The 19,615-nt window shown below is 38.0% G+C and overlaps 1 protein-coding gene across 2 annotated transcripts in view; it reads right to left on the reverse strand.

Annotated features, from left to right (window-relative positions):
• LOC140950153 (serine/threonine-protein kinase 26-like) overlaps positions 1-19,615 on the reverse strand; it is a 44,196-nt gene that overhangs the window by 12,708 nt on the left and 11,873 nt on the right. For both annotated transcript variants that reach the window (XM_073399341.1, XM_073399340.1), the window contains exons 4-8: positions 18,710-18,766; positions 15,527-15,635; positions 12,200-12,357; positions 10,777-10,962; positions 4,291-4,439 (exon numbers count right to left, since the gene is read on the reverse strand). In XM_073399341.1, the coding sequence (XP_073255442.1) occupies positions 4,291-4,439; positions 10,777-10,962; positions 12,200-12,357; positions 15,527-15,635; positions 18,710-18,766 (659 nt within the window). The remainder of the gene's footprint in view (positions 1-4,290; positions 4,440-10,776; positions 10,963-12,199; positions 12,358-15,526; positions 15,636-18,709; positions 18,767-19,615) is intronic.

The following is a 19,615-nucleotide window of genomic DNA, read 5'->3' on the forward strand; positions in this document are numbered from 1 at the left end:
CATACAGCTTTAGTGGAAAACCACAAGCAAGTGTTCTGTTTGTGGACGTGCCGTGGCTAAGAATCAGTTAGCGACTACTTGTGATAGTTGTTACCAACAGGCTCAGATATAGTGGGGTGGAATAACTGCGAAACACTACAAACAGTTTTGTCTTGCTTAAATTACTGCTGGGATTGTCCCACTTGTATAGGAAATTTGTTACAACACCTACCTTTCGCGAATGTGGAAGATATAATCGAGCAAGATCCAGCTTATGGCAACCCTCTTCAAAATATGAGCTCTTACGGAAAACCAACTATCAAGCTTCCACGAAAACCAACAAGAAAGAATGCATAATTGCTCTTCTAAATGTAAATAGTCTTCCTAGCAAGTTAATTGAAATCAGGGAATGGTTTGTTGATGGTGTTTTTGCCATTCTCTGCATTGAAGAAACGAAAAATGACAGCACTTCTCAAAATTGACACAATTCTCAATTGCATGACAGTGGTTACAATATCTTCAGACTAGATAGAAAAAAATAGCGGTGGTGGCGTCATGATCTTTGTGAGTGATAGCACCACAGCCATCCCCATCAAAATAGTATGTAAATTCGTGGAAGCAATACTACTAGACTTAACTATCTGTCAAACTCGATTCGCACTGATAGCAGCGTACAAGCCCCCTTCTGTGGATAATATACCATTTACTTCCCACATGTACAGTCTATTGGATAAAGCTTCTTCGCTGTGCGACAACATTATCTGTTTGGGGGATTTGAATTGTTATATTAGTAATCCTTTGGATAATAAAAATCAAGGAAGATGTCTACCGGACATTTGTGAATTTTTTTATCTGGATTCTTTAAATAATTCACCCACAAGAATATCTTCTTAGCGTTCTTCATGCTTAAATGTTATCCTGACGAATGTTCCAGGTTATTTCAGAGAATCAGGAATTTTGGAGGTTAGCCTCAGTGATCATTGCCTAGTTTATATAGTTCTAAATAAGAAATTACCGCAACCTAAAGCCGAAATTATCCGGGGGCTCTCTTTCAAGAACTTTGATGAAGGCTCTTTTTGTAGCGACCTTAGTTTGGTTCCTTTTTCGACGGCGTACGCCTTTGATGACCCTGAGGATGTACATGTATATTGGGCTTGGGAAAAATTGTTAGTTGAAGTTCTGGATGATCATGCTCCAGTTAAATCGTTTCGCCGAAGACTATTCGCTCATACAGAGTGTTTCAAAAGTTCGTTCCGATTTTTATTCGCTTAAATTTTACTAATTATTAAAAAAGCCTTTTGTAAAACTTAGTATGTTATTCATTATTCATCTAACATTGAATAACTAAAATATTAGTAACCAGAATGTCTTCTTGTATGTTTTCTGACATTTTCTAAGCGGTTAGATCATGATCTAAAGTATCAAGTCTAACAGCACTAGTAGAGTGACCCTCTGGTGATCCATGTTAAGCAAGATGTCATTGGGTACCTTAAGGAGAGCCGTCTCCGTGCTGTGGCCTGCTCGATAGGCTGACTGGAGCGTTGGGTACAACTCTGATCGCACTAAATGCTCTTGGGTTTGGTTGTACACTGCTCTCGCCAAAGCTCCGAAATAAACTGGAGATTACTCACAGGTCTAAGATTTGAAAGGGAGGCGCTTTGACAAGGTTTCTTGAGCCATGGATCAACTAGAGCAGCTTTCCACGCAGCTGGAAAGTGTCCAAGAGTCAAGGAAAAATTAACCACAGAAGTGTTTATTGAAGGAGTTCTTCAGTAAGATAGAAGTTGGCAAAGGATCGAGCACACAGCTTTTCTTAGCTGAAGCCTGAATGAGCTGGTATACATCCTTCTCTGTCAGTTCCTTGAAAACACGTAGTGGTTCGAGATCTGAGCTGAAAACAGGGTCGTCAATCAGGTCACCACATCTGTTCTGGGTAACACCGATACCGTCCAGCTCATTACGGATATTAAGGATCTTACGATGGAAAAAGCGGGCAATGTCATTTGCCAGAGCCACCTTATCATGACAATTGGGGAAACACATTTCATCATTTGGCATAAGGAGTGCCTTTATTGCCCTGAAGAGATTTCGCTGATCACCACCTTGTTCCTTTACAAAGCCCACGTAAAACAAAAAGCAGCAAACAAAAAGCTTAAATCCTGTGCTCTCCAGGCCAAATCAGAGGGGCTCATTCTAGTGTCACATGACCAAACCATCCCCACAAAAGTATGTCGCATGTGCAACAACTAACAGGAGACTATTGAATGTATTGTCTTACAACTGCCCAGAGGTGGCGAAAACAGAAAACATACACCAGAACGACAATGTTGCAATCTAAATACACTGGAAAATCTGCAGGGAGTACAACTTGCACAACGTAGACAAGTGGTACAAACACAACCTAAAAACGGTGGAAGAGAAAGGAATGCCATCACCATCCTCTATGATATATCTATTCATACAGATAGAGAAATTTCTGCAAGCCACCTTGGCATTGTCATCAATACTAATCTAAATCAGGATAAAAAAAACACATTTTCACTGATTTGGCTATACCCTCTGACAAAAATACTTTCACCCAAGATCCCGAAAAATTATTGAAGGATAAAGATCTTGATTAAAAATCATCAGAATATGGTTGATGGAAACAGCAAAAAATTTCAGTGCGCAAAGGTGCGTTAGAAGTGACAAATAAAGATCTCAAGAAACTCAATAGTAAAATTTCAGGAAATAACAACTTCCAGGAAATCCAAATAACAACATTGATGGGATCGGCAGATATTCTACGGAAGGTTCTTTCCATAAAGAGACAAACAATAAGACAACACAACCCTCTAGCTTCATGGTTTGAATCTATGAGGGATTACTAACAGCAGCTCAGGACCCGGCTAGAAGAACCAAAAAATTATCTGGAATATAATCAAATATGATGTGGCACTAGCGAAGAGATAACAGTGGTGCACATAGTTTCTGAATGAAAAACCTAGCCCAAAAGTATTTTAGGAGATGGAGGCACGACAAAGTAGCTCAAGTGATCCCCTAGTGCCTCTGTGAAAAAGTAGGCTTTGAAAGGGAAGTGGTAGAGGCACAAACTTGAAAAAGTACTTGAATCAGAGAAAAGCAACTTCTTTGGGATAATAATAATAATAATAATAATAATAATAATAATAATAATAATTAATGATTAATGATAATTCATTTATATAGCGCTATTAATACTAGTTATTCATAGCGCTTTACAATTTTAAAGCTTATACTAACTATAAAATAGTTTTTACAATTTCATCTTACTATACTTAATTCTACAATTATATATAATTAAAAAATAATTACTGATTACATCTTACACACTACAAAAAAATAGGAAACAAAAGAAAATACATAATAGTATGCAAAATAATAAAGCAAATGCCCATCTAAAGATAGGCCATTTTAAAAAGCATTGTCTTCAGTGGGGATTTCATCGCATTGAGGCACTGGGTATATTGCTGCACACGCTTGAAAAGAGATTGGAGCACACTGGGGTGAAACAGTAAATATCACACCGAAATCCAGTAAATGCCCAGCAAAACAAAAAAATAAGGGAAAAGAAAAGCAAAAGAAGGGAAAGTAGAGTGAGTAAAACGCACAGTCAAAGGGACAGGGTCACTTTTTAGCCACATGACTATCTTGAAAGTCTGCTTTCCACTCTTGCCTGAAATTCAGGAGCTGTAAATTTGCATCAGGGGAAAAAGGCAGCATAGTGCTTGACTCGGGACACCTATCTGAATTTAACTTTTATTGCCACATTTCTGGAGCCAAAGTGAAAGGAACAATTCAACAACTTTTTCAGCTCGTGAGACTGAAGCTCACCTCCTCAAAATCGAGCCGTAAGCTGGGCAAAATTATACCTGTTTTACGGCAAAAACCAACAATGTGGAAATTAAAAGGTGCAAATTTTAATTTAGTAAATATGCACAAAATGTATGCATACTGTAACATCCACAGCAGCAGCATTGCGTTCTTAAAATTACCCTGATATGTGTAGACAGCAAAGCTATTTATCGAGAATTTTCACTATTCTCTCGATAAGTGCTTAAGGCATATCATGATTAACATGGACTAGCAGGAATTCATGCAGCGCTTTCAAACTTTGCCATTTTTAAATCTCGCTTTATCTCTATCATTCTGCAAAAGTTTTAAAACTTTTTTGTTTATCAGTCTGAGACCTTGTGGCATTGGCTGATTAAGTCTGTATAACACAATGGTTTCTAAGGTCATGTGTCTGGTCTCTCAAAAAAGTATATTACCAAGGGTATTTGCTTTACTTACTCCTCATTTTCTTCTCCAGAGCTGCTGTCATCGTCATCACGGCACTTTTGCTTCCAGTTTTTATACCTCTCTATTAATTCTACCAGATATGTATTTTTCTTCGCAGTTTTAATAAATCTATGCTTTAGAAGCTCTTTTGCTGTAGGTCTCTGTGAAAACAAAAGCCTTATGGTTAAAAAACACGAGTAAGTGATCACATAATTTACTAGTAACTTTCATCTTAAATTTAATTCAAAAAGTCCCCAACAGTAATTTTTCCACCAAACAGTCTCTTTGTCAATGTGCAATATTTTGGTGCCAAAGTGTTGCTACAGCACAAACCAACACCTTGTGGAAGGCACAGGTTTTGTAATTTAATGCCTTGAATATTTTCTGGCCAATAATTTTTAATATGATTACAGGCTACAACAAAAGTTAACATACAGTTATTCTACATTTGGAAACCAGCAAAGATCAATTCTAGCAAAATATTACTAAGAACCAAGAACAAGGTTACATAAATACCTCTTAGATCCATAATTTGCAGTCATTCATTTCATTTCATCAGTCATTCGTGACTGATCAATAAAACATTGACTAGACTGCAACTCTGGCATTCAGTTGGCATTCAGAATAAGGGACTAACTTACTCGCTCACAACTTTTCAATAAAATAGGTACGGTTTTACTTCTACAAAAAATTAAACTACAAAAAAAAGATAAAGCATCTTGGAGGATTTCCCGCCAGCTAATCAAAAGACAAATTTTGACCGGCCAACACACTAGAGGTGGAGATGAAATTGCTTGAATAACGTTTTGGTACATCTAACAGAATGGCGGATTGAGCAGAGCTTTCTCCATTATTAGTAAGTAGTTCTCGAAGGTCTATGGAAACAGAATACAATTTTCTCCTGGGGCCTGCGTTGAACAATTTGTTACACCTTCCCACTCACAAATAAAATAAATAATTTATATGAACTTTTTTGCTATCACAAAGGAAAATTTCTGACCCGGAAGAATAAAAAAAATTGAAATTAAGGTCAACTACGTGTCTTTTCTTTTTTCAATTACAATGTAACTACTGCAGCTGGGGCGGGTGGCATTAAATTCCCTTGTCCCTAATCTGCTCAGTGCAATGTCATAGCACTATCAGATGGAAGACAAAACAACGGTCTTAACCAAATTACACTGTAAAAAGTAGCCTGGAAACCTTGGCAATGAGGTCTTGGCAGAAAACTTAACCAGAAGATATTTAAGTCCTCGAAAGATATTTTAAAAAGCTAACACAATTCCCTTTTAAGGTCATCACAGAATAATTCCATCAGCCAAGAAAGATCTTTCTGCTTCAGTCTAAACTCAATTGAACACACCTTTATACTATGTCAAGAGTCAAATGAATAATATTCTCTTCAAGAACTTTACACTGGTTAATGATTATAGCAGAGCTAGTGGAGAACTATGGGTAAGAAAAAATGGTAACCTATAGATGCGAGACATTTTGGCAATCACGTGACCGTCCGTAGGTCCGTCCACCCCTAAATGTAAGCCAATGTCAAATGTCACAGTTACCACAAGCACAATACTAAGGCATGGCAGGAGCCCATGGACATGGAAAATTACAAAAGTCTGTCAGTTATATACGCCATCCATATGAAGATGAATTGACAGCTGTTAAAGCCGAGTCTTTTTTTCGACTAAATTTCCACTGACGTGGATAACAGAAAAAGAGCTAGAGCGAGAGATAAAACACAAGGAGACAAATTTCGTTGGAGGAAAAAACAAAAATTTTTGTACTGGAGGTGAGAAAATGAGAAATGCTAGCGGCCACCGAGGTGAAAATGAGCGGCAAAAAAGCAAGAAAAGAGAAAAAATCGAATAGGAACACATACGACATTTCCTCCACAAAACGTGTAACTAGTAAGTTTCACGTTGCAGTCGTGCAAAACAACGGCAAAGAAATGCGCAAAGAAAGTGCGCTGCATGTGCAAAGTTTTTTTTCTTTGCTAACTATGCTACAGTAAAACAGGCAACAACGAAAAACGTGCAACTTGTTTTGAAACATTGGTGCAAAACAAGTTCGAACCTGTCTTGCAACAAATAAGGTTGCAAGGTTTTTTTCGTGGGTGATAAAATGCGCAACATCGCTACACAACTTGTTTTGCAGCAATGTTGCAAAACCAGTTGCAGGTTTTTTTGTTACTCATTTTACTGAAGACCTTTTGTTTTGCTGTTCTCGTTGCCATCGCCGTTTAGAATTACACAATTTTAGGTTTTTGCTTGAGTAAGTGTACTAGAAATACGTTATCGCAAAAGTCTCGCGAAGCTGTAAAGGGTTAGCTGTCAGAATAAAGGGAAGCAAGCCAAAGGGAAAATGTGATCAAAATAAAGCAAAACAAAACAAAACAAAACAAAACAAAAACGGACAAAAAGTGTACCACAAAGAAAAAAGGGGGAACCATCATCCCGACTGCTCCTGGCCTTGCACGTACAATCGGCTATTATCGTGTTTAGACACAGAGCCATACTGCCACAGATTAATTACTGAGGTAAAACTATTATATTCCAAGCATTTTTGTCTGAAACAGACACTGTTTGAGGCTGGTGGAGCTGTATTTATCATAAATTCAAAGATACACTTAAGGAAAATTAGCTTCAACGCGTATTTCAACACCATTTTCGGTCTTAATTCAGTCACGGGTTCAACGGCCGATAGATGTACGGAGCTGAAACCAGTCTTTGATCCATCGGTCACAACGATCGGCGGGAAAGGACCAATTCATTGTGGGTTTGTCTTGGTGTTACATGAATTCAAAGGTGTAGATTTCAGGGAAGGGCAAAGATTTGATAGTAAAAAGCTGAACTGAAAGGTACGTACTTCCAACAAACAAACATATCCCGGGACCTATTAAGCTGTAAAAACCGTAAGCGGAGTGAGACGCACTGTCAAATCAACGACAAATGTTCTTTTACCTCGATTTACTTAAAGCTACTGGTCCAAATTGCTTCATTGCTCTCAGAAAAATATTTTTGCCGTCAAAAGTAATCGCTAAAAGCATTTCTTGATTGCCAAAACGGCCACAAAAACAGTCAAAACAACGCTGATCAAAGTTCTCGCTTGATGATGTCATTACACCGCGGATGTATACAAATATAAATGGGCCAACCGAGTTTACAAGGCGCTATAATCCACGCGCGATCCGCGGACGACAAAATTATAACCTCGCTTCGCGGGCGCCACGGCCTTAACTTCGTGAGAATTAACGAGAGCTTCGGTTTTAGCCCTGGCTAAATCTATATATTTATAAGGAAAACATACTCTCAAACAAATTCTATATAACACATTCAAACACTCCCTTCACAGCATATAATTTCAAATTCACTAAAATGCATCTAATCACAATAAATCAGGTAATGCTTGAGTTTGGAGGGATAACAAAAATCTGCAAACCGTTTTAGCCAGACATCAATTCCTTCCTCACTTCTTCATTCACCAGGTATGAAAGCTCTTCCGTGTGATACATTTTGTATAATTTTTTGTGGGCAAAAATGACTAGCGAGTACAGTAAAATTCTGAAAATAGGCTCCACCATTTATAAGCTCCTCCAAATACCCAAAAAAGATAAATCAAATTCAATCACACTAGTGCGCTTGGAAAAGAACTGTTGACCAGACTAAAGCACCAGAACCCCCATCACAGCCCCTTCAAAAGCTAATTAGAAACTCTTTGGAGGCTGCCAATTTACAGGTTATAAAACATCGTTCTTAGGTTATGATTTCTAAATCGATTTTTTTTGTCTTAAGAGATGATCTGGATGTAAAATCGGGCAAATTAAGGTGTTCACCAAATGGTTTCTTTACAAAATCGGGCCAACAAACCTTTAAGTGCAAACTAGCTGTAAAATCAAACAATTAAGACCGCCTTTCAAAATGAAAACAGACTCAGTCCGTGCTTCAGTCTTTGTCTAGCTCTATTTCATTTATGCAAATTTAGAGTACCTTAACTCTTTTTGAACTCACATTAATTTATTTCCAGTCCTTGGTTATGGCGTCAACAGTTCACCGAAACGTCGGAGCATTCTTTATTTAGTTTTTACATGTTTAAATAACAATGTATTACTTATTCTAAAAAGGTGAACTCGTTTTAGCAAAGGTATAAGTCTGTTGGTAACAAACAACAACTCTTTCATGTACTTTCTTCTTGGTGAAGAGAAAGAATGTGTAAATAGACACAAATAACACACCATGTATCCATACAGCAATTATGATTTCATTCTTGCACAGGTTTGACCCACACTTCACGAAAATAGCGACATAATGCAAAATTAATTTCAGTTTTTTTAATGTAAACAAATTGATTGGTCCAATTATAACAAATAAATAGAAACAAGACAAATACTAGCATGAAAGAGACCAATGGGGAATAGCGCGAACCCATGCGGGGAGCAACCCCAAGCTAAGTAAAACCTACAAAAAATTCTCTTAAAAAACGGTAGTTAAAATGTGTTAGTAGTGGAATCTAATAAAAATGTGCAAAAGACAGTAATTAAAGTGCAAATTATGAATGGTGGCACGGACAATTGCGAGAGAGGAACTAGGTGCAGGGTGCAGGGCATGTCAAAAGAAGTATCTAACAAGGAAAAGTAAGTAGCACGCACATAATAATATCTTAAAAATGCTTAGGCTGAAGAATTTGTCGGAAGTAGCCTGCGAATGGCAGAAGTTTCTCCTCGCTCATCGCTGCTGAGAAACGTCTGCCGTTCGCAGGCTATGTCGGAAGTAGCTAGTCTGCAAATAGTGTTCCACGGTTAAATACAATCCGTGTGAAAAAAGAGGCCTGAAAAGTAGTGGTTTTACAGTGGGCAGGTTTTAACATTAGGGCAGGATTCTGAGAACGAGACCGGTCATGCGGGACAAAGGTAACGAATCGATCAATATTTAAGTCAGTAGATCCAGAAATGCAATTAAAAAGGAAAACAAGATCTCTAATTTCCCTATCATAAGTAAGTGGAAGTAGTCGAAGAGTCAGCAATCGTTGTTTGTAGGAGACCTCGCCGATTTTAGTTTTAAGTATCGAGCGAGTTGCACGCCTCTGGACTCTTTCTAGGATCGTTGTCAATTTGACTCTTCCGGGAGACCACACCTCTGTGGCATACGAGAGTTGTGACTTCACTAGAAAGAGATAAAGAGTCCACCTGACTTTAACATCTGTAATAAGTGGACAGGTTATCTTCAGGAGACCTACCATTCTGTTAGTCTTGAGTACAATATGCAGAACATGCGCGGAGTCTCACGATAAACTGCTTGAGATGATAAGCCTTATTAACCCCGCGGTCTTTTTCTTCCAAAACACGTTTTATATAAGTATTGGCAAGGTGATATTCATGCGTTAAAGGTGAATTCTTAAGCGTGACTGTTAACACCTTACACTTCGAGACGTTAAACTTCATGTTTGATACATAGATCCAGGTGTGAGTGACAAACGAAAACGGAATTAAAGTAAAGTACAATAAAGCACTCTTTACCCAAGATAGCAAGTAGTGTGACTGAAATGTTTCTGAAATCCTTTTAAATCATTGTTTTCGTTGTTTTTAGCCGACTTCAAGTTTGGAATGACAAATACTAGACGAAGCAAGACTTTCGCTTACAACAAATACTGCGTATCCTTTAAAACTTGTTCTTTCCATTTACAACTAGACAAATGTTTATAAGTTTATTATTTTAAACCCGCTAAAAGACCGACAGACTCTACATAGTCAAACAAGACAGAAATAGGTTGCCGAAATGCAAGTCACTGTCAACAACAGTCCTATTCTGGACTACTGTCATCTGAACGATCATATAAATAATGCAATAGGTGTAGTTTTTAAGCTCATCTGAGATTCAGCTCCTGAAAGCTGGTAAGTGTGGTCAGAAATACTCTGCTCGAAAGCAAGCATGGAGTTTTAAAAATGCAGCTATGAATTAGTCCCGATGCGACGTTTTCCTCAGATCAATACCAAATAAAAAAACAGGCTTTTAATAATAAAGGGATCTTAATAGCAGCTGTTATTTTGAGGTGGCAGTAGAAGAACAGGAAAAGGTAAAATCTTAAAATGACAAAAGGCTTCAGTTGTTTTGCGCATTAATGTCAAAAATCCTAGGGCGTGACCAAAAGCATAACCTTAAAAATTTATTTTGGAAAGTTTCTTCAGTAAGTCAAACAAAATTAGAAATGACAAGAATACTTTTACGTACGTACACTGATGTCATAACATATTTTTCTCTCATAGATAGGTTTCCAACTTCTATAGCAATAGACGCTCCGCTGCACATGCACAGTGCATGTAAGCTCCGCCATAACCTCAGAAGAGCTTGAAAGGCAAATTTTCCTCCCACAATAAGCCCCTCAAAAATATCGAACCCACAAAAAAGGCCTTTTAAACGTGTACACCCTCGGTCTTTCAGAATTTTATGGTACTTGCAAGTTTTTGAAATACGTTCACAAGCACTTAACTGTTCTATGACTTACATCATTAGGGTCTTTATTGAGACACATGGCCACAAATTCCTTGAAGGCCTTGCTGAAATTTCCATTCAATTCAGGTGGGTTGTTCTTGGGAATTAAAAACAAGACTCTCATAGGATGGAGATCTGAATTCGGTGGCTCGCCTTTAGCTAGTTCAATTGCTGTTATTCCCAGAGACCAAATATCTGCCTATGTAAGAGGAAACATCATTATAAATGTACTTCTACAACCTCTTCTAAAGGCAAAGAGTTTTATGAGTGTCACATACTGCCAATCAATTTATAGTATAAACAGGGGTCTTTATATATTTAAAGCCTTTGACAAAATGGCCACATAGAACACGAAGTAACTGTGGTCACAGTTTAATACAACTGTGTTCATGACCTTGAAAGGGTAACAAATACGGGCATTGTCAGTGTTGTAGAGATAATTTACAAAGGACTGGGACTGTACTTCTAAATCTTTCGAAGACCCTCAACACAGTCTACCATGACCTTCTGTAGGCACAGTTGGACTGTATTGCTGCTAGTATGCCAACCATCTTGTGGTTTGCATCTCCCCTCGGCAATCATTTCCAGCTAACCACTGTTGGAAATGTGCAATTCACCTTGATGCCAGCCCAAGTCAGATTTCCAGGGGGGGGGGGGGAGCATTCTTAGCCCTCTGTTGTTTTTGGTCTACATATAACAACTTCTTAAATACAGTGAACATTGTTAAGTAGCCTTACAAGCAAATGAATTGCTTTATCAGGAACATTTCTACGTCTCAGCATTAATCTACTCATAGACAATACAACAGATGAAAGTACCAGCGAGTCGTTCAATTTTCATTACCATCCAACACTTCAATCAACAGTAAAGCCAACCAAACTCAAATAATTTTGACTAAATAGCAGAGGCCCTTTTCATCCTTCAATTCTAAAATGAGAATTCTTTGGGCTAGTTAAGGAAAGTAAGTGATGATGGGAAAGCCTCAAAGTTAAATGGTAGAGGACATAAAGATAAGTGGCCCTGTCCTCTTCTGGGAGTGTCTGTAGCAAGAACGTTTCTCTATCCTTAGTTCTCACTGGTTGGATTCAACGAAAATCCCCAAATAATGGTTTAGTCTTGTTAAAAAATACCCTACATGTACTTCTCTATACAAAATGTAAGCATGTGTTTTGGCTTTCAAAATCTAGATGTTAATGATCAAAACCTAAAAAAAAAAACAGTAATGGGCCAACTTTTTCAAGTTAAACTTTTCTTTTACCAATTACCAAACAGCAATTACGAGTTATTGTCCTTTGAGAGATTCCCTTGAAGAGAAAGATGACAGAGGTTGCTTATTTCTTCTTTGGCTGGGATTTGACACTGAGAAGTACTCCTTAATTGGTTAGGACCAACTCATAAACTGCATAGTTTTAAAGTAGTTAGGATATGAAACTTACCTTGGAGTCATATGCAGATTGTTTGATCACTTCTGGAGCCATCCAAAAAGGTGTTCCTACAAATGTATTTCTTTTATTTAGCGTGTCAGTAAGCTGCCCTGCAACTCCAAAGTCTGCAAGCTTCACATCACCACTTTCTGACATCAACACATTGGCAGCTAAAAACAACACAAGAACAAACGCTGCACATTTTAATCAAGGAAATTATCACAGGGATGTTTCTCGACAGGATTGGTCTTGTACCAGTGATAACCCGAACGTTTTGTGGGCTGACTGGAAAGCTAAATTTTTTACTATTAAGAACAGTCATGCTCCAATCAAAACAAAACATGTTAGGTCAGGCAAGGTACCTTGGATCACATCAGACCTGCGGAAGGGTATGCGTGATCGCGATGTTGCTAAACGGAAAGCTATTAAGTCAAACGATCCTCAAGAGTGGGCTGTGTACTAAAGGCTACGTAATAAGATCAATGAAGAAGTTAAATCTACATGTACCAAGGCATCCTATTATGGTAATGCGTTTATTCAGTCTAATAGGGACCCACGTAAAACCTGCCAAATGATTAACAGTCTGTGAAAGAATTAAAACTAACGAGAACTCTGCAACCAATTCTCACGAGCTTTCCAATGTATTTAATGACCACTTTTCAACAATTGGAACCAAACTTGCTAATGAGGTACCCCTTGTTATTGACGGTTCAAGTTATGCCGTTCGCATTGTTAGCAGCAACAACAAGTTCATATTCAGTCCAATTAGTAGTAGCAATCTTTTTTCTCTCCTAAATAAATTATCTAAATCCAAAGCAACACGTCTCAATAATATTTCAGGCAAACTTATTCGGGAATCTGCGGATCTTATCTCGATCCCTTTATGTAATATTTTCAACAAGTCTTTAAGTTCTGGTTTATTTCCAGATGAATGGAAATGCGCTAGAATGATGATGTTCTTTTAGATAAACTTAGTCTGTACAGAATACAGGAGTCTGCTTACGATTGGTTTGAGCGATATCTAAATAACCGTACCCAGAAATGCGTCGTCAATGGTTCGCTTTCCAAAGTCTGTTCGCTGCGTTGTGGGGTCCCTCAGGGAACTATCTTAGGCCCTCTTCTATTCTTGATCTATATCAATGATTTGCCAAACTTTTTATCATTCTGTCAACCTAGGATGCATGCAGACGACACCCACATAACATATGCTAGCGCAGACTTACACCCAATGCAGTCTAGTCTGAATCGTGATTTAAGTAACATCCACAAATGGCTTCTCTGCCATCACTTGGGATCCTTATTGATGATAACATGGCATGGCATAGTCATATCGACAAACTATCCAAAAAGATTGCCTCCGGCATTGGCGCCATTAAGCGAATTAAACCTTTTGTTTCGCCAAAAATACTACATTACATCTACAATGCCTTGGTAGAACCCCATTTCGATTACTGTAGTATTGTCTTGGGGAATTGTGGCAAAACGCACTCGCAAAAATTACAAAAACTGCAGAATCGTGCTGCTCGCATTTTCACTTCCTCCTCTCATGATGCTGATGCTGGGTAATTGTTACAACAACTTGGTTGGAAAGACCTCATTGCCCAACGTCAAGTTCAAGTAGCTTTAATGGTGTTCAAAACTCTTAATGATCTGGCTCCTGACTATTTATCCTCTATGTTTACTGAGCGCAGGACGTCAGGCTTTGCCTTAAGGGACTCTACAAACAAATCACAATGTCCCTTTACCAAGAGCCAACTACCTAAAAAGGAGCTTTCGCTATACAGGTGCAACTGTCTGGAACAGTCTACCAGGGTTGTCACTAAGATTTCAAGTTGCCGGGTAAATACAACAAGTAGGCGGGGAATCTAACGGCTAGGCATTTCTTGTGGTTCTATTTTTCTTCTATTTTCCAATAAAAGTAGCTGGGGGCCACTCTCTTAGTAGCCGGGGAAAATCCCTGGCCCCCGGCTCTTAATGACAACCCTGGTCTACCCTGCAATCTTAGGCAAGTGAAATATCTAAATCGTTTTAAGCAATTGTTAAACCTTCATTCTAGTTAATTAAGTTAGATACACGGCATTCATGGAAAACAAGTCTAGTTTAGTGTAATTATAAGTAGTATTTTTACTGAAGAGACTCTTTAGATATGTATATATTGTTATTAAATGAGGTTAAATAAATATTTATTTAACAGAGTTAACAATAAGGAGCGCGAGCATGGTCAGCGGTCGGTCCTTTGGCTCAAGCGCGGTCAGCCTTGCTTGCATCACCTCCATGTGCTCAGTACAGTGTTTTCGTGGCGGCCATTCTCTTCGTTTAGCCTTTGGATCATTCTTTCACCCCCATCCCCCCCCCCCCCTTAATTCTTCCACTGTTAAATCAGTGTGACGGGTGCCTGGTTCCATTAGCGTGGGGGCTCATGGCTGGAGGGCGCGGGTTTGCTAGCCATGGGGGCGTAACTCTGTCTAGGGGCTGGCTGTGCCATAGGTGGAAGGCCCTGGACATCCCGGGCACCCACCTCCACTCAGCGACGCAGTTGTTAAATATTGTTATGTAGTTGCATATTATATTGTACCAAAAAACCTGATGAATTTTTACCGTGTTAAAATAAAGATTTGAGATTTCAGAAGAAACTTACAAAATTGCCCCCAAAAAAACTGCTTGAACTTGGCAATTTTGCCCTCACTACACAACTGACCACATGAACAATACTAAAGGCATGGGCATGTCAGTCAGACAGGCCCATGATAAACATTATAAACTCGCATTTATAAATAATGATCATCAAATATAACAACACCACAGCTGGACAAGTAAATCCAAACAAACATTGGAAAAATAGGGACCATGTACCCGCAACTTATCTGACCGCTTCCCCTTAAGGGTTATAAGGCTAATCTAAGAAATACAGGTATACATGTACTGTATAACCGTCAAAACGTGCTTAGAAAATGATGAAATCCTAACTGTGGTCAGACATGATGACTGGACAGATCAAATAATACCACTAACTATCAGTTTGAAAATAAAATGACAAAGTACTTACGCAAACTTAAGGCCAAGAGAATGTATTTCATTAAAAAAAGGAAGGACTGCAGTAGTATCATTCACTTATGTCTTTTTGTCAAAATGGTCTACTGAATTTCAACAAACATCACACCACCTAACAGTAAAATCACTTTAATTAGCCTGCAAACGGCAGACGTTTCTCCTCACTCATCGCGTACCTCAATGGCGATGAGCGAGGAGAAACGTCTGCCGTTCGCAGGCTACACTTTAATCAAAACTAAACTTAACTGGTTACACAAGCTGTCTAAATGAAGCATTCAGGCCACTAACCTTTAATGTCCCTATGAAGCTTTTTTTCACAGTGAAGATAATCCAAGCCCTTAAGGATCTCCCGAATAATAGTTGCAATATAGAACTCTTCAAATGCACCAGCCTTCATCTAAAAAGAACGGCAAATCTATTGTTCAAACGTTGGATAATGCTATCCCCGGGGTAAATCACTGTCCAGTGGATAGATTTTTATCCAGTGCAGGGTGTCAAGTGGCAAATGACACTTGGAAAATAGGAAAATAAAAAAAGAGGTTCGTAAAAAAATAGGAACAAAACTCAACTCAGTGAGTTGTTTGACAGAAAGATACAATGGTGACAATGGTGTACATTCTTAATGTTATTCTCACAGAAATGTCAATGCTGCTCTGTAAGCAAAGCAGAACTATCCTTAAAACCAAAAAACAAACAACCACAATGGCGACAAACTTGTTGAGACATTGTATTCAAATAGGGTAACTTCAGAGAACAAAAGAATCCACACCTCTTCCCTGTCCCCTCCATTCAAAGTTGGGGTGTTTGTTGTTTTCTATAGGTAGCTCAAAAAGCGGCACAACATTGCATGGAGGGAATGGGGGAGAAAAGCTATATTTCTCCCTTTTGAAGTCACTAAAACGTAAAAAAGGTATCCAAGTGTGGTTGTCAGGAATCCGGATGACAGATAATATAATTATTGTTTGTGAATATCTCCCTAGTAAGTTGAAGAGTTTATTCAAAGTTTGGCTATCCAATAAGGGTGTGAGCGACGATAAAATAGCCATGATTGCTATGCGCTGGAGAATTTTCAGGAAAAATGTTCCGACTTCTAACGCGCAGCAAACCTACACAGCATTACGACATCTGTGCAGTAGATTAGTTACACATATACTTACTATACAAGAGTCTTTGAAGAATGTACTTTACAGTAGAAAATATGAGGTTAGGAGGAGACTGGCCATGAGTAACCACGAGTAACCAACTTTGGTCTTAAAGATAATCTAATTATTTTATTTTATACTCATCCTGTTACTCGTGGAAATTCCTATTAAACATCAAAGAAAATTGAGTAATTTTAATTTTCAGTGGCCAAAAACTTGTACCAGTATAACTTAAAAAATATCGCATTCTTTTTTACATTTTTCAAGGGCTATAGATGTAATTAGTTAACTGTAAGAACACCAAAGACTATTTTTCATGGGAGCCTGAGAAAATAAAAGTCAAATTTCACAAAATGACATCTTACACATGAAATTTTCAGAATTTTATCTGTGTTTCCACAATTCTTATAAAATTTGACCTTTATTTTCTCCGGTTCCCATAATAAATGGTCGTTGTTGTTATTACCGATAACTAATTATCTGTAGCACTTGAAAAATGTAAAAAAGAAGGCGGTCAGTAAAACCTAGAAAAGCCCAGTTTTGGGCGAAGTGTCTCAACCCATTTTGTCGCCGATTGCTGAGCTTCCCAAGATGACTTTCATTAACGCATCAAAGGTAAAAAAGTTCTTAACAAACAATACCAAAGTTCACTGTCACTAAATGCAAAATAGAGGCAATAAAAGTAATGTACAACAAGGACGCTCTTACAGCTGCATTCAGTCTCGCTTACTTGGAGATTAGATCGAGAAATGAGGAGGTGATTAATTCTACAGGAAACAGGATTTACTCACTAAAGGTTTTTCACTTCCTACTTTATCATCGTCGATATCGCGGTCGCAGGCTATACACGTGTATAAATACACAAAATTTCAAGGGCCTCGATTCCACAGAAATTACATCATTGCCAGAGATCCAAAAAGTGATTCACATGGCACGTCATTTCAATCATCGCCAAAAATAAACCGCATGCTCATCACAAGACCCATTTGCACACAATAAAAGTTTAAAACACCAAACCATCGCAGTTTTGCTAATTAAGATTCTTATTTATTTATTTTTTTGGACCACTAAGTAGTGTTCACTTGTTCCAAAGTAATCAACGCTTTGAAGCGATAGGATTCGTGCACCGACATGTTTCGAAAAAGCCCTAAATTTAATCTTTCCTAAGCTTTCTTTGCAAAACATGCATGGCTTCAATCACGCAATGAAAATTATTCCCAGTTTCCACGGTCTCCGCCAGGAACACCTGGCACAATGTGTGTCCTAAATACGAAGAAAAATGCGTTGCAGATTATGAGTCTCGCTGCTTACGCAAGGGAGACTAATAATTTATTGGGAACAAGTTCACAGTCCGAATATCATTCAAACTGACTTAAAATTTTCACTTTGTTAAGCATCTAGATCTATTACTGGATAGGTGCTATATAAATTTTCTTCTTCTTCTTCTTCTTCTTCTTCTTCTTCTTATTATTATTATTATTATTATTATTATTTTGTACCATTAAAAAACGTTGTTGGAGTTTGCATGCCAAAAAAAAACCTCAAAGCGTATGTCCAGAAACAACAACAAAAATGGCAAATTTGGTAAAATTCACAAAAGGCTTGGTGAAGATTCAAAGATATCAAAAGGGACCCCTTTGCCATCTTATTTCAATGAAGTCAAGGCTAAAGACAATTTTTCGCCATATTTCCCATTTTCACCAATCGGTCAAAACTGCCACTTTCAAAGGGCCCCTTTGCCATGTCCATGGTTCATACAACTTCCGACAAACAAATTTCAAGGACTTTTCAAGGATTTTTCGAGGCCAAATTACAGTTTTCAAGGACTAAGATTTATGTAATAAAACGGCATTCTTTAACCCCTACACATTGCAAATGTTAATCTCTCACGCAGCTTAACTCGTGTAACTCACTATATTTTCAGCCCAAAAAATTACTTAAAATTACTATTAGTTTTTCTCAATGCTATTTGTTGGAAATTTACAAGATTTTTGCAAAAATGCCATGAAAAACTGCAGTTTGGTACTTGTGTTTTGTCACAACGGCAAAATACCAATTCTCATGTTGCAATGTGATTGCAACAGCAGATGTTTTTCCCACCAGACATGTGAATTTGGTGATTTGGGTTTAGCCTGAGGGCTTTCACATTGCCGCTGCCAGTTCTCGTTGTCACTGCTCTGAGTCCATAATGTAGCCAGAGAGTGATGAGAAAACGGCTCAACCAAATTCAAAACACATTTTTCTGCAAAATTATCGGGGGCAAATGAGATACACTTTTGACTTTCCTGACATCAATCTACAGCTGCAAAAGTTAGTAAAACTTACTTACCAAATCTAAGGCTGATCCACCACCAAGATATTCCATTATTATCCACAGTTTTGTTCCCTTAGAGAAATAAACAAATTAATTAGCATTCCTGCTAACATCACAGTCAGTCTTGAGCATGACCCATTGGTAAAGCTTTTTCCTGTGTGGTCCTTTCAGCAACCAAATAACAAAAGTCCACTAAGGACCTTTACAACGTTTACACTGAAAATAAAAACACACTTTATAGCTCACACACGACAGACTTAAAAACATACATACAAAAATACATGTATGGAATAGATTTTTCAAAATTGAAGATCAATAATCTCATACTTGTTCCAGTGTAAGGTTGGATTTCCACTGACATTGCATAATACGGTAAAATTCCGAAAATAAGCCCCGGGGCTTATATTTTTCAAAGGCCCTTTTTGAGGGGCTTATCTACGGAGGGAAATTTGCGTTTCAAACTCTATAGGGCTAGCCTTATAGTTGGAAGTAAATTTACCATTTTTTCTTTGTTTTACGTTGTATTTGAGGGCAATTTTCCAAGTACAAGCCCCTGGGGGGCTTATATTTGGAGGGGCGACTTAACGGAGGGTTTTTTGCGTTTGGAGGGGCTTATAGATGGAGGGGCTTATTTTCAGAATTTTACGGTATCTATGTGCCTATGCACTTAAAATTAACATACATAGATAAAAATACAAGCAATGCATGAAAAGAATGTAAAAGTTTACGTGCAACCTTTTATACATTGCCTCTATTTTATTTATGGGGGTAAAAATTCTGCAGACATCATCTCTTGAGTTATATGCACATTAGTATGTTTTTATACCAAGGATTTTGTCTTGTCATACTATACTTGTCCGGTTCATTCACTAAGCTTGTTGTTCAGTTCCATACAGTACGCTTCAAACCAGAGAGCTATTG

Source organism: Porites lutea, chromosome 10 (assembly GCF_958299795.1).
Source record: "Porites lutea chromosome 10, jaPorLute2.1, whole genome shotgun sequence".
NCBI classification, from domain to species: domain Eukaryota; kingdom Metazoa; phylum Cnidaria; class Anthozoa; order Scleractinia; family Poritidae; genus Porites; species Porites lutea.